Source organism: Gavia stellata, chromosome 19 (genome assembly GCF_030936135.1).
Source record: "Gavia stellata isolate bGavSte3 chromosome 19, bGavSte3.hap2, whole genome shotgun sequence".
Taxonomy (NCBI): domain Eukaryota; kingdom Metazoa; phylum Chordata; class Aves; order Gaviiformes; family Gaviidae; genus Gavia; species Gavia stellata.
This window is the reverse complement of record NC_082612.1, coordinates 853253-867541: the sequence shown is the minus strand read 5'-3', so window position 1 is coordinate 867541 and position 14289 is coordinate 853253. Positions and strand designations below refer to the sequence as shown.

Here is a 14289-nt window from a genome sequence, read left to right as displayed (position 1 = left end):
ACCTTCAGCGCAATTCCAGCATTTGGGTGAGAGACTGTTTTTATCTAGTTAGAGCAGAACTTTCACCTCCTTATTGTAATGTGTCTACAGTGCAAATATGGAGTGTGTTATCACTATTCATCCAGGTTTCTGACTCCTGAATTTTGACTTCGTGAATTATGATGAGATGAAATGTTGATGTTATCAATACAGACTATTTTAAATAAATAAAAAAAGAAAATTTTGCTTTCTTAAAAAGTGACAGTTCCTATTGAAGATGTGTTCTACTGTATAAACAATCTCTGAGTTGGAACTGTGGTCGTCTTCTGCTGCTTTTTTTTTTTCTTTGCTCTGTGACGTACGTCTTTCTTTTGTTTTGGAGGCTTAAGGGTTCTCTGCTGAAAGCAGCACTTGACTAAATACTTAACTAATGTCTGTCATCTGATGTGAGATAGCAGCAAGAGGCTGGAGATCATATATCATCTTTTGACTTAACAACATCAGGTGTTGGTAGTCCAGCAAAATAAGTGCTATCGGGTATGTTTACATGTGTCCGGGAAGCTGATGCAAGGGAGATGCATATGCTGAAATTGGAAACGTTTTATCATCACTGGAAAGCACCGTGGGTTGCTGAGATTTGTGAGCCCTTGGGATTTTCCCCTCTGGAGCTGAGTGCATTTTAGGCCACTGCTGCTGCAATGATCACCAGGAAGGAGAACCTGTAACTGGATGAACTAAGGCTGCTTATCTGTCAGAGCTTCTGTGCTTGTTCTTCTCACGTGGGAATGGAGAGCCCACAAGAACATGTGTGTCACTTGACAGGCTATGCAGAAAGCCAATAGCTGTGTGAAATCAATTAACATTTTATTGGGTTCCTCTTATAAAGTTGATAGGAAAGCAATGTAGGAGCACTTGGTGTTACTTACACTTGGTGTATGTCCTATTAGAAGTGTTTTCACAAGTACTACATGTAAACTTGCTAGACACACTATTTTATGCCTAAATGTTTGTGGAAAATACTAACAACTTAGAACTTGAGACGGCTGGAAAAGAAAATTGGCTTGAGAAAGAATTCCAATGCTCAAACTGATAGCAACAAAACTAACATGGCAAACTTCTTAGGAAAAAGAGAAGAAAACACACTTAAATAGCCAGTAATGGGACATTTAGGAGAGGCACCTAACATGTGGGAAACAGATTCGGTTTCCTGAATGGCTGAAACACTTCATGGTGACAGTGGAAAAATTGGCTCCTGCAGTCAGCATTTTGGAAAGGAAGCTTTTGATTCAAGTGTGTGTTAACCAGCTTCTGTTGTAACATCCTTTGTTAACATCAAGTTGAGTGTTTCAGAAGCTCAGAAAAGATAAACATTTTTTCTGCTATCTTCAAATTACAAGGAGATGACATGAATATAGTACAGTTTGCTGCTGAGTTGTACTCAGTGGCCTTTTGCTATCATGTTAGTTTACACTAATTCTTTCTGGGATTAAACTGGGCTAGATTGCCTTTGCTTCTCTCAGCTTAGTACTGGAATTTAGAGAAGCAATAAAAGATTTGAGGTAACTCTCAAAATGATGGGGATAGACTGTGTGGGAAGTGGAGATGTTGGGAAACCTTGACTGCAATTTCTTAGCAAGTGCTGACCTGAAGCTGTCTGCTAGGCATTTCGCTTCTGTGGAGAATCTCAGTGAGCTGTCTTCTGGCTTGTCTTACTGGGATAAGGCTCTAGTTCAGGTCATCCATTTAACTGTTCTACTGAATGTTTGTAAAGTTTATCTTCTGTACTGTAGACATGCTGCTCCGTGATCAAATCACTGGTATTTCATCTAACACACATAAGTAACACCTTTGCAGTCGCTGCGTGCATGTTCACAGTGTGGAGACTGGGGATAAAAGCAAGTTTAGTTCTGTAGCGGCTTCTTTTTGACTTCCAGACTTCCTGCACTCGAAGACTTGGTAGTGTCTTTAAATGATCATTATAGGTGTCTGTCTTGGAATAAGAGCAATTTTGTGGTCTGGTACGTAACTCGCTAGTCACAGCCTTGTGCATCTGGCAGAAAACCAGCAGCTGCGTGCTGCGTAGCAGTGCAATGGAAATCGTCTGGAGACTTGGACACAGTATGTCCCTGAAAGGGCTCTGCTGCAGTAGCTGATTACTAGCATTCACTGTGTTACAGCAGAGGAGTGGTGTTCTAGCATGGAGAAATGTGGGTGATGACTATTCATTTGGTTATTTTCTGGTATCCTGCTTCTAACAGGGTTTCAAACCATTGCAAGTTTCTGTACCATGCCTTTGGAGCCTTTGGACTACGGTGCAGTCTGGAGCTTTAAGTGAAACACAATTCACTATAATTTAGCAAGAAATTACAAACACGAGAACAGGAGTAACTAAAAGACTTCAGCCAGCTTCTACAGCACTAAAACAGCTCATGCCATCAATTCACATTTCTTGGGCAATTGATGTTCTTGAATTGTTTCTTAGAAGATGCCCAGACCTGCAACTTGATATGGTGGATTTGTGTAACTTGACAATTAAAATAAGTTCATATCAATATTTGTACTCACTGAAAATACTGCTTATGTTACTGCATAACCTCTCCTTGGCTGTGGTTTCAGGTATTCATACTACTTGCTGAAAGCATGTTTGGGGTCTTTCCCTGTATCAAGATAATCTTTACCTTTTATAGATAACGCTTCCAGAGTAACTTGAACTTACTCACACATCACCAGAATAAATGATATGCGTGGGCTCTGCCAGTAGTGTGCTTGATTCAGTGATTTTTTTTTTTATTTTTTTTTTCCCCACATCTTAGAGCAATCACGGTCACCTTTTAGTTTTTTAGTAACATGCTTCAACCTGTAGACTAATGATTTGAAAGAAGATCGAAGCAATGGATGTCAGGCAGAAGCATTTTGTTCTCCCATTTTTCTTCTTCTTGAAAATAAAGGTGGTAAGCAGTGTAAATCCCCCTTACAATATTCAGCAGCTGCTGCTCTGGCTGTTGTCAAAGAAATAGCGCAGATTTAGTTGCAGCATGCCGGTAATCCTTAGGCCTGACATGTGGCAAATTGTTCTGAAATGATGGTGGCAGTATGTTACCAATTCAAAGAAAGCTTAAAGCTCTTATGCCCCACTCTTCGGCCACCCCCGCAATACCCTAAAATGATGAACTAGCAGAAGGCATGTAATTACTGCAGTTGTTAGAGAGAATTCATCCTCTTATAATCGGATGTCTCAAAAAAGAACATCAGAAAATTTCCTTGAAGATTGGGATCTTCTTATATGATTAAAGATGTTCCACCTGGCTTGCATTTGAGCGAAGAACAATTGTCTCCTACAAGATGCAAACCTGATTAGAAGTGTAGTAATCTCAACAGTACATTATAAACAGATGTTACTCAACATTTTGCAGCATTTCTTCATAAATATGTATTTGAACAGTTTCTGCAGCAGTTTAGATTGAGAAGATCACATGAAATCAACATGACACAACACTTCATTTTGGGAATCTATTTGGCTGCAGCATTAAATTGTCATTAACCAGGAAATTTTCCCTTTTGGGGCATTGTTTCTATTTGTAGTGCTCTTTGTATTTAGTTACTTGGCTAATGTCTTTAGGAGTGAAAGAGGGGGAACTGTAGTGTAGAAAAGCAAAACAAACTTTTCCTGTCATGGGTTTAAAACTGATAGCTCTATGGAGGATATTTCTGTTTCTTTGGTGTGGTTTTGACACCAGTCTGCTGCAATTTGCTCCCTGTTGCTGGGACGAAACCAAAGTCACTCCAGCTGAGAGGTTTGGCCATGTTAGACTGTCAAGTGTTTAAGACTAGTATCTTAGACCGATGTCTGCTTGGAGCAGAGGGCTCTGTTTGTTTACACCACCTCACCACAAACTGAAGAATAAAGCAAGACACTTGTTCTTTCCTGAAAGATGCAAATGTGGGAGCAGGGAGGTCACTGCTTCTGAAATACTTAAGAAATATAAGTGCTTTCTTGAAAACTATGTAGCAGGAGCAGTTGCCACTCCCAGTGTCATCTGATGTGTGCCACTTGCTTTCCTGCTCAAGTTGTGTGTGTAGGCTCCTATGTGCTGGTTCTGACATTTGAGTAGTACTGAGCTGTTACTGTAGCTTGTGAGTTTGTAATCGCTGCAAAATTCATTGTCTTTTCGGTAACTGTGAGTCTGTACAAAACACAGTAACATAAATTTCCTGCGGTGGTAAAGAAGCGCTGTTCGTAACTCTGGCAAGGCGATGGTGGATAAGGGGGGGTGTCAGGCTAAGGAGCTAGACATTCAGAAACACTGTTCAGAAATTGGTTGTAGTGAAGCGAGGGGTTATAAGCTGATGAGCTGATAGGCAGCTAATTGCCTAGTGATGTTACGGCTGGAAAAATAAATATGCTTGCAGTAGCGTTGAGTGGCCTCAGAATGGGGTTACTTCAGAAGATGTTTTCTCAAATGCAGGGACGGACATTTACTCATACACAGGCTCAAGCTTCCTTTTCCTGTGTGCTGCTTCATTCCTGCCATCAAAAAGGGTGTTGTATGCTCCAGTCAGAGTGTGATGGCTTCGCCCCCTTGCCCTTGTTAGAACTAGAGGCCGCAAAACTGACTAGTGCCGAGGCAGATTGCTGTGTGGAAAGTATGGTAAAAATGAACTTGTACTTCAAGTTTTCAATACTTCTGCTAGCTATTCAAGCACCTTCCATGTCTCTGCCTCTGTCAATGAGTAGTGAGCTTAGCATTTCCTTGAAGAGTGGTTCAGAGCTCCAAGTATGTGAACAAAACATGTAGCTTCATACATAGCGAGCACACGCTCTCTGTGTTTGCTATAGAAGACGAACCTCCAGCAAGTGGGATTGCTCAGTGAATTGTTCCCGACTTCATTCTAGTGTTTCTAGAGATGGTAGTTGTTAGACTCAAAAGGAAATTTAGGGTTCTACTATAGATTGCTTAAAAACTAGGTTGTCTGGGTGACTGATTCCCAAAATCACTTGCTGCATATTCTCAGCAAGAGTAACGGTTATAGGTGGGTCTAGTAAGAGATCTTGGAATGGCTTGCGTGCCGGTACTAAGACGATGAGTGTGGTTTGGGAAACTGCTTTAAGTGTCGTGCCATGTATTGTCAAGTCCTCTTTGAGGTATGTTCTGTTCAGAGAGGTCTGCTCCGGAGAGCTAAACATCATGTGGCTTAAATTTACTTGTTCAGCAAGTCAGCAGCTCTTGGTAGACGTTGGGTTTTTTTGTCTTGTCGGTGTCCTTTGCAGTTTGTTTCCCAGTGAGTGTGACTGTGGCAATAATTCCCAATAGGTTTAAATATTATTTGTTAAGTCAGGTATATTAGATATACTGTGGTTCAGTTCTTGTCTTAAAAAAACCCCACACCTTTATAAATTGCTTTCTGCATATGGAAATTATGAACAAAAGTATAATTATTCCTTGGGAGTGTAAACTCATGTGGATATTGACATAGGGTTTGGGTTTTTTCTAGTGTAAGTGGTGTTAACATTTAACCTAGACATGTTTCCTTTTCCTTCTCCTTTTAAATCTAATTGCATTTATGTGAACATTAGTGTTTCAGTAAATATTGGAAACGGCAGGATTTGGAAGATAGGGGGTTATATAGTGCAATGTGAAGGCTGTACCTTTGGGAAATCTAAAGCAAGCAGCCAAATAATCCAGATTCTAATTTAGTTGGTGAAGCAAATATGTAGTATTTAAAATTACAGTAGATAAGAAGCAATCTGACACCAGAAGCAAAGAAGAAACAGTTCAAAGCCCTAATCACCTGATGGTTTTAGTCATTCTGGTTATCTTGTTTTTAAATCCGTACATAAAATACGTTGCTGCAGATTTTTCATTATTTTAAGTGTAATTGCAAAAAAGCAAAATGGCTACTGGATGAAGAAATCGGCTATTAATTCCCTCTAAAAAAGGAGGAAACTATTCTTGTAAAACTTAATATTCTGGTCTAAACTGGAGCATAATATAAGAAAAAAATCTGCGTGGCCTGGAAGTCGCTTGCTAGTTTCCATGTGAAAGAAGATATTGCCTGAGAAATTTTTTTGTATGTTTCAAGAACAAGAGAGTCACGAGCTGGATTCTGGCTGAAGATGTTTTCAGATAAATAACCGGTGCACACATCCATCCCCAGCTTTTTCAATCCTGTGAACGCATTGAGTTGATTAGATTTCAGCAATTGTTTAACCAAGTCGTATGTGGAAGGTGTTAATTTGGTTAGGTGAGAGGGTCAGCAATCTCGTGCAGTGCTGTCACTAGTGCTTGTTCATAACTGCTTTGATAAGGACCAACCCCTGTCCCCAGGTTTGTGTTGGACACTAGAGAGGGAGGAGATCTGCGCCCAGCCCTCGGGCTGTACTGTGGTTGTTGTTGTACTGTGGTATCTCGCTAGCGAAGGCTGTGAAGCGGGGTACGGGGATGTTCCTAGCCAGGTAAAAGTGAGCTCAGTGTGGCAGTTAGGCAACCGTAAGCTGGCTGTCGGTCCAAGTCCTGGCTGGCGCAAGCAGAAATGCAGTTGGTTTTGCCGTTGTTCAGGTCCCCATCTGAAGGTTGGTACCCACATAATATTCAGCCTGGAGTGACCGTAACATAGCCTCACTTGTAAGTACAGCACACAAACTTTGGGTAGTCCCCCTGTGTCTGCAAAGAGGTGAATTCTCATTGCTGTTATTAGTGTTACATGTTCAACTATATATTCTTAAAGCAGCGTGGCTGCTGTGTGATCTGTGTCCTAGAGAAAAGGACATCTCAAGAGCAAATACGCTTTTCCAGCTGAGACCAAGTGTTTGGCTTTTCCTCCTACTCGTTCTCTTCAAGTACAAATCCGACAGTCAATTATGCTCCTGAAAAACATCTCTGCGCAGCAGCGAGGCTCCAACACAGGGAGAAACTTGCTTTGTGTAAGTCTGAGTGCCATACCAGCGGGACTGTGCAGGCTTACCCGGTCTGCGTGCTCTTGCTGTCTGTTTTATTTGCCGATGCAAAGTTTTTACTGCTCCCGGTACTTCTAAGCCAGCCACCCCTGGAAAGAGTCATCAGTGAATTGTTCTCCTAGCTCTAGTTGTCAGATAGTAATTGGCGAGGATGAAGCCATTGGGGTGAAATTAATAGATAAATTGCCTTCCCATAGAGAAACTGAACTGACAGATCCTTTTTAGAAACAAGCAGGAAAATTTATCTTAAATTTAAGTTAAAGCAATAGCTTTTTTGGCCTGAATTGCTACACTAGAAGTTAGAAGGGGCTGAATGTGGAGCTTCAGTGTTGCTAGAGAAAAAGACGTTCTCGAAGCACAGGTTTGACGCACCAAGGCAAGTATTGCTTTCAAAAAACCAAAAAAGTACAAGCTCTCCCGTGTTGCTATCTCAGCGTGTGCTTTGTTGGTGTCATTTGTGGGGAAGGCCCTGATGGAGAGAGGCTGGTTCTGCTGAAACCAAGGGGGAGCACGTGGGGAGACCTGTTCAGATGCCCAAAGGGCAGTGGCCATCAAGCTTAATTCTCGGTGGGATTTATGAATCCGAATCACAGTTTTGGTCCTGACTTGGGGGGAGGGAGGGAGTATTTCAAGCCAAGACCCATGTTGGAAAACATCCTCATCCCTGCATCTCCATTTCCATATAGTTACGTTAGCCGATTACCTTGCCATCTCCCCATAGCGGTTGTTACCTTGTCTGTTACCTTGCCTGTTTCCCTTTGTACGCCTCAAAACACACTAGTGAGGCAAAAATCCCCAAACCCCCTACCTCTGTTGTGGCTGTTGGCAGGCGCCAAGTCCCCCTTGTGCAGCTCACGTCAGGAGTTTGTGCCCTCGAGGGCAGGACAGAGAGATCGTGACCTTGTGTAATCTTCCCTGCAGCTTGGACATGAACAAACTTCTCTCTCGCCCAGTCCCTGATTTTCATAGATCTTAGCGGATCTAAGGATCTTGTCTTGGAGGTGTTGTGTAGGATTGTCCTGCACTATGAAAGCTTGGGAGAGGAAAGACTGGGGACGCACTCGTTTGCCTTTTGAAAGTCTGTTGGCTATGTCAGTATTGCCACATGTATCTGACTGGGTGGTAAGAACCTTAGTACAGTGGGTCAGTCCTGGAGAACCTCTTCAAAAGGCAGCCTTAAGGGACGGGTTTGTCAACAGGGTGCATTTGCTTTCTGGTACGCAGAACCTGCACAGCAGGCCAGTTGGTAGGCCAGCAGAGCAGAGCCCTCTGAGGTCTGTTGTTGCTGTAAAATGGTGCCCGAGATCTGAAGTGAATCATCTGAAATCGCGAAATACTTTTCTTTTGCCTATGCTGACTGTTTTCATGGCTGGAGCAGTAAGTTTGTCAGAGCAGACTATCAAAGCAGAAGCACTTCCAGAACTAGGTAGTCTGCTCTTAAAAAAACACAACTTCAAATCATTCAAGCGCTCTGGCTTGAGGGAGCGTGTTGACAAAGCTGTCTCTAGAGATCGCCTGTGTCCATTGGTCCCTCCTCCACGCCCCAGAAATACTAGCATGGTATTTCTAGACATCTTGTGCTGGAGGAGTAAAGCTAGAAGGTCTGACTATTGATCAATTTTATGAGTGGTGTTTGAAATATTAGATTTGATTTTACCTGATTTCCCTCAGTAAGTACAGAATATATGTTTGCATCAACTCTTGGTATGTGTGGCTGTGGCGTGTGTGGAGTACGTGTTGACTTTAAGAGTGTATTTCAAGTTTTGTTTTGCATTTTTCTTCGGACCTGCAGGTTCCCCTGGAAAACAAGCGGGTAACTCAGCCAGCAATCAAGGAAATAACTTAGGGACCCCAACCAAGGCTGGAAAACTGAGCCATGCTTTTAGAGATCCCCGGCCAGGGAGGAAAACTGCAGAGGGACAAGTGACAAAAGGTGGTGATGAGTCAGAGAGTGATTTTGAATCTGATCCTCCTTCTCCCAAGAGCAGTGAGGAAGAAGAAGAACAGGAGGATGAAGAAGTCTTGCAAGGAGAGAATGGAGACTTCAATGATGACAATGATACAGAACCAGAGAATTTAGGCCACCGACCTCTCCTCATGGACTCTGAGGAAGAGGTGGAGGAAGAGGAGGAAGAGAAGCTAAGTTCTGACTCTGATTCTGATCGTACCAAGCAAAAATCTGTGGAAGGGCTCCTGAGCAGTAGGTTCAGAGACAGTGTGGGCAGCGGTGAAATCAAAGAACCCAGTTCAATGCATACGTCCTTGTCTGAGGTGTCAAGTACTATAGTCAAGGTGAACGCTGGCCAAGAATTTGATGTTTTTGGGGCGGTGCCATTTTTTACTCTGCAGCCTCAGGCAAGAGAGAAGGTGGACAAAGGTGTCTCTTCTCCGACAGCTTTTCCCAGCCTGAACCAAGAGCAGGATGACTTTGATGTTTTCACAAAAGCCCCCTTCAGCAGAAAGGTGTCTCAGCAAGACGGCCAGGCGGCAGGAGCTGAGCCTCTGTGCTCCTCCACCTCTCCACGGAGCGTCGATATTTTTGGATGCACCCCATTTCAGCCTTCCCTTCTGCCCAAGACCAGTGGGAGTAGAGAGGACCTGTTTGGGCTAGTTCCTTTTGAAGAGATCACAGGGAGTCAACAGCAGCAGAAGGTGAAGCAGCAACGTAACTTGCAGAAACTTTCTTCTCGCCAAAGGCGCATGAAGCAGGAGGTCTCAAAGAACAATGGAAAGCGCCACCACGGCACCCCGACCACCACGAAGAAGGCGTTGAAACCGAGCTTCCGCACCCCGGAGAGAGCCCGCAGGCACAAGAAAGCAGGCCGCAGGGACTCGCAGAGCAGCAACGAGTTCCTGACTATCTCGGACTCCAAAGAAAACATAAGCGTTGCGTTGACTGACAGCAAAGATCGAACCAACCCCCTGCAGACAGACGAGAGTCTGCTGGATCCTTTCGGAGCCAAACCCTTCCACCCACCCGACTTGATGCGGCATTCCCAGCATCAAGGGTTTGGTGACAACCGCGGGGATCACGGCACAGTAGTAGTGGCTGGTAGACCTAGGCAGAGCTCCTTGCACGGAGCCATTCACGGCAGTGACGGGCTGAAAACAGATGACTTTGGTGCGGTGCCCTTCACTGAACTGGTTGTGCAGAGGGCGCAGAGCCAGCAGCAACAGGCGCTAGAGTTAGACCCCTTTGGAGCAGCTCCGTTTCCTTCCAAACAGTAAATGCTTCCGATGGGTTCCCCCCCTCCACCTCTCGGAGTTACTTAATAGAGGTTTTAATTAGTGGAGTAATTTATCTGGTTGAATTGACAGGGACGTGGGTTGTACAGTTTCTTCAAGTTCAAGAAGGCATGGCTGGCTTGCACGATGAAATTCAGAATGATGTCAAATTTTTATTGGGATTTTTTTGAGAAAAAGAGAAAAAACAAACCAGGAGCAGCATTTTGTTATGACAGATGGCTCCCAGAATGAAAAGAGAAATCAGATATGAATTGTTGTCTGTTGCTGACTTTGGGCCCTGGAACATATTGTCATTCTGCGCTTTGGCGTTGCCTTTCCAGCCCTCTGCGGTGTGCTGAGATGGAGGGAGGGGGACGGGCAGAGATCATGTGAAAAACATTTCCCATGCGTACAGGTAGGCTGATGGAGCCATGGTGGTTCTTCGTGTCTCAGTCGCAGTAGACCTGAGAACCAAAATGTACTAATATCCGGATTTATCTGCTGGAAATAGTCAAGTCTTTGCTTTCTAGGTGAAAACTACCTTTATTAATCGTAAAAATAAAGAAGCTGAGTCCTCAAGGGGCTGTGGCCCAGAATTCCAGAGCACATCTATGGCTTGGGACCTGGTAGACATCTATGCAGCTGCAAAGATGAAAGGTGGATAATTTTTTTGTGTGCCTAAACATTCATTTGATTTTTTTTTTTACAGTAAGTGCCATTAATGTAAAATAGCAAACTGGAACTTTAGAATTAAAACTAAAGATACAGAGAATATAATGGTTTGCGAGACAAAAAGCCTGAATGTAGGGCAGTAAACCAGCAGGGATGCAGCCAGTGTTTGCAGCACTTTGAAGACTACTCGGCACGCTGGGAAGAGAGGCTGGTTTACATGAGGAAATCATTTGGCACATATGGAGTATTTCAGATGACTTGTACGGTTGACTGTGAGATGCAACCATCAGATGTATTTGATTACAAGTTGGGATTTGTGTCTGAAAATACCTTTTCTTTTCCTCTTGGATTTTTATTGCAAAGAAAACGTGTATTCTTTCAAACCTGTTGGTTTTTAAACCCATGATAGTTGTATGAAATGACTGTAACCTAATGTTCTTTTACGTTGTCATGAATCTATTATTGTACTTAAGTGTATTTTCTAAGAAAGTTTCGCTAAATGCACTGAGCTTTGAAGAAACTTCTCTGAACCTGGATTTGTTTCAGAACAGAAGCAGTAAGCAGCAGTAGCTTGCAGAAGCTGATCGCTACTGTACCAGTAAACTGCATTTCACACCGCGAAGCCTTACAGGCAGGACTCCTGTCCTGCTGCACAGTACCTCCGAGACGTTGGGTGCACGAGACGTGGCTAAAACCTTGGCAGCATGCAGTGCCCGTAGGTGATGGGAAGGTGATGTGAACAGGCTCATCGAGGACAAGATTTCATTTCTGTGTTGTAGAAGTAGGTGCTGTGTGTAGGCGGGACAGCTTCTCTGCTGCCTCGCAACGTGTGCCAAGCCATGTATACCGTCTGCAGAGCGAGTACGACTCGGGACGGTCCGATTTGTCTGCCTTTCTTCCATGGCAGTCCTAAAGAGGAGGTGGAAGGAGGTAGTCCCTCTGCTTGTCTCAATTTTATATCCTGCTCTGCTGAATGCTGATGAGTAGATAATTGGAAGTTTATATATGGAGGACATAAGCGTTTGTGGTTCTGTGTCCCCCCTTTCACAGGAGGTAAAGTGGAATATTTAGGGTTGTGCATATTTCTTCCAAGTCTCCTGCTGGTTATACAGTCGTCCTGAGATCTGTGAGGCTGGGGGGTCGATCCCTTACAACATTTGTTGAAAACAACACATGAAAAACAGGTTGCTTGACTCCTTTGGGGTTGGCTTGATAAAACGCTCCCTCGGATTCCTTCCCCTAGTCCTGGAATTAGAAAGTAGCTCATGCGTATCTGTACATCTTCATTACCTTTATCTTCCTCATTCTCATTTTTCTCACAGGGTGAAGGCGAGCTATTACAGCTGTGTGTGGTTGAGTATGCCTTTTTCAGGCTTAGAAATTAAGCTCTTAGGAGGTTATGAGTAGAAATGTTTCAACTGTATTTGCACAGGAGTTTCTTAGGCTTTATTACTACTGTTCTTACCTGGGGTTTTGGTGCCAAAGGCTGTAAGAAGCAGATGCCAAGTTTTGTAGCATTTTCTGATACTCAGGTTAACTGTCTTTTTTTTTTCCTTTTCCCTCTGCGTGTGCTTATGAGCTGCCTTCCTGCGGTCTCCTTCTGAACTGTTACTTAGCTGCCTAAAGAGCTGTTGGAACAGCATGCTATGACAAATGGGGCAGGTGGGTGGAAACAAAACGAGAATAAAACAACAGGCAACTGACCCATGGTCCTAAACGTGGCTCGTCCTCACCGAAGCCACGCAGCCGCTGCTTGCCCTGGTGGAAAAGCAACTTCGGGGCTTGCTCGGCCGTTTGGTGCTGGAGGAAAGGGTTAACAACACACAGGGGAGTGGGGCTTATCTCTGCTGCCTGCAAGGAGAGGTGGTTTGCTGAGGGAAAAGGCTGTGCCTGGGCAGACTTCGTGTGGGCCTAAATACTGAGGTAAACTAAGAGCAGAAGGAAGCGTATTTGGTTTTTGTCTGTTTACCCTGAGACTTCAGGCTGAGCAGCGCCTCAGGCGTTCCGTGCGTGGCGGGTTGGTTTGTTTTGTGGCAGAGGGTCCGTAAGCTGTTATTCTGCAGTACAGGAAAGCTGAAGTGAGGTTGTACGCAGAAACTGAGAGAGGAGATAAAAGCAAACCGTAAACCCAAGTTACTCTCAAACTGGCATAATGCCTCTGGCTGCATACGAGTTACGGCCGATGATGCTTGCTTTCTAATGGCCTTAATAAACCTTGTTCTTCGTATTCTAGTTATGAAACAGGTTTTTGCATAAATGTAACTTTTGTTCCTAGAGTTAAAATTATTTTATCCTTTCTTGTGACTGAAAAGAGATTAGTATGCCTCGCTAAGTTGACTTTGTGTGGTGTATTTTGTTTATACACAACTAAACCCAAGTTTGGGTTTAATTTCAGCTAAGATCCACTATTCAACAGAGACGAGATGTGGTACTATCGGGGAACGCGATATCCTTTTGCCTTTATTTGGGGTGTGTGTGTGCTCATGTGTGTGCTTGCCATGGAGTGCATCGTGACCTTACCTGAAATAAGGGAGAGACCTTGCTGCACTAGACATGTACCATACTGTCTGTGAAGACAATAATGGCAAGGTAAGGGGCTGACACGGCCCTTCCAACCAAAAATACCGATTGATTTTTTACAGCTTTTATTTCAGCACATTGAATGACTGAACCACAGGCCTTTTAGAAACAGCTGCTTGAGAGAGAGATTCTGTCAAGAGGTACTAGGAAGCCCTTAATGGTTGCGGTCATTGAAAGAAAAATAAGAGAGCCGTGTTTCTCTGCGGACTCTCAAATGGGCCTGAGATGCGCGCGGTTGCTTTGGCTGACCTGCGTAACGCGGGACCTGTCAATACCAGCCTTGGAGGAAATAACTTCTAATCATTCTGGATGTCCCAGTTAGTAAAACCAAGTACTGTGAAAATAAGTTGATGTATTTGCTACTGTGAGAATAAGAGTTTATCTGGAGTTTTTTTTATACTATATCGTGTATTTTTATATATGAAAAGTATATATAAAATATACACATGCTCGCACACATCATGTATGTCTTGGAGTTGCTGTGGTTTTAGTAACACAGCAGCCACAATCACTTCCGTGTGACTTGAGAGAGTGAATATGAGTGAAAGCTGCGAAAGAAAAAAAAGTGCAAAGGGTGGCTGCTGCGTTACTTCGGTGTGTAGTACTTAGTTCGAAAGGAAAATCAAGGAAATTATGTGTATAGCTAAATCTGTGACTAAGGTATCACCTAATATTAAAGAGCATAAAAACTATTTTAAAATTGCTGGCATTCAGCTTTTAAGTGCACTTTCCTGAACTACACTTCCATTTCTTGTTACACTTCAAGTTTCTAAAGCTTTTTTGTGTACCACTAAACAGAGAACTTTAACTTTTTTGTGAAACTGATGTACATCATAAAATACTTGCAGTTGTTAAATAAACCAACGTGATAACAGTGA

General features: G+C 43.4%; 1 protein-coding gene across 1 annotated transcript in view; it reads left to right on the top strand.

The window, feature by feature from the left end:
* BMP2K (BMP2 inducible kinase) overlaps positions 1-14289 on the top strand; it is a 65833-nt gene extending 51544 nt beyond the window's left edge. The window contains 1 exon segment of the mRNA XM_059826812.1: positions 8727-14289. Within this exon segment, the coding sequence (XP_059682795.1) occupies positions 8727-10162 (1436 nt within the window). The 3' untranslated portion in view covers positions 10163-14289.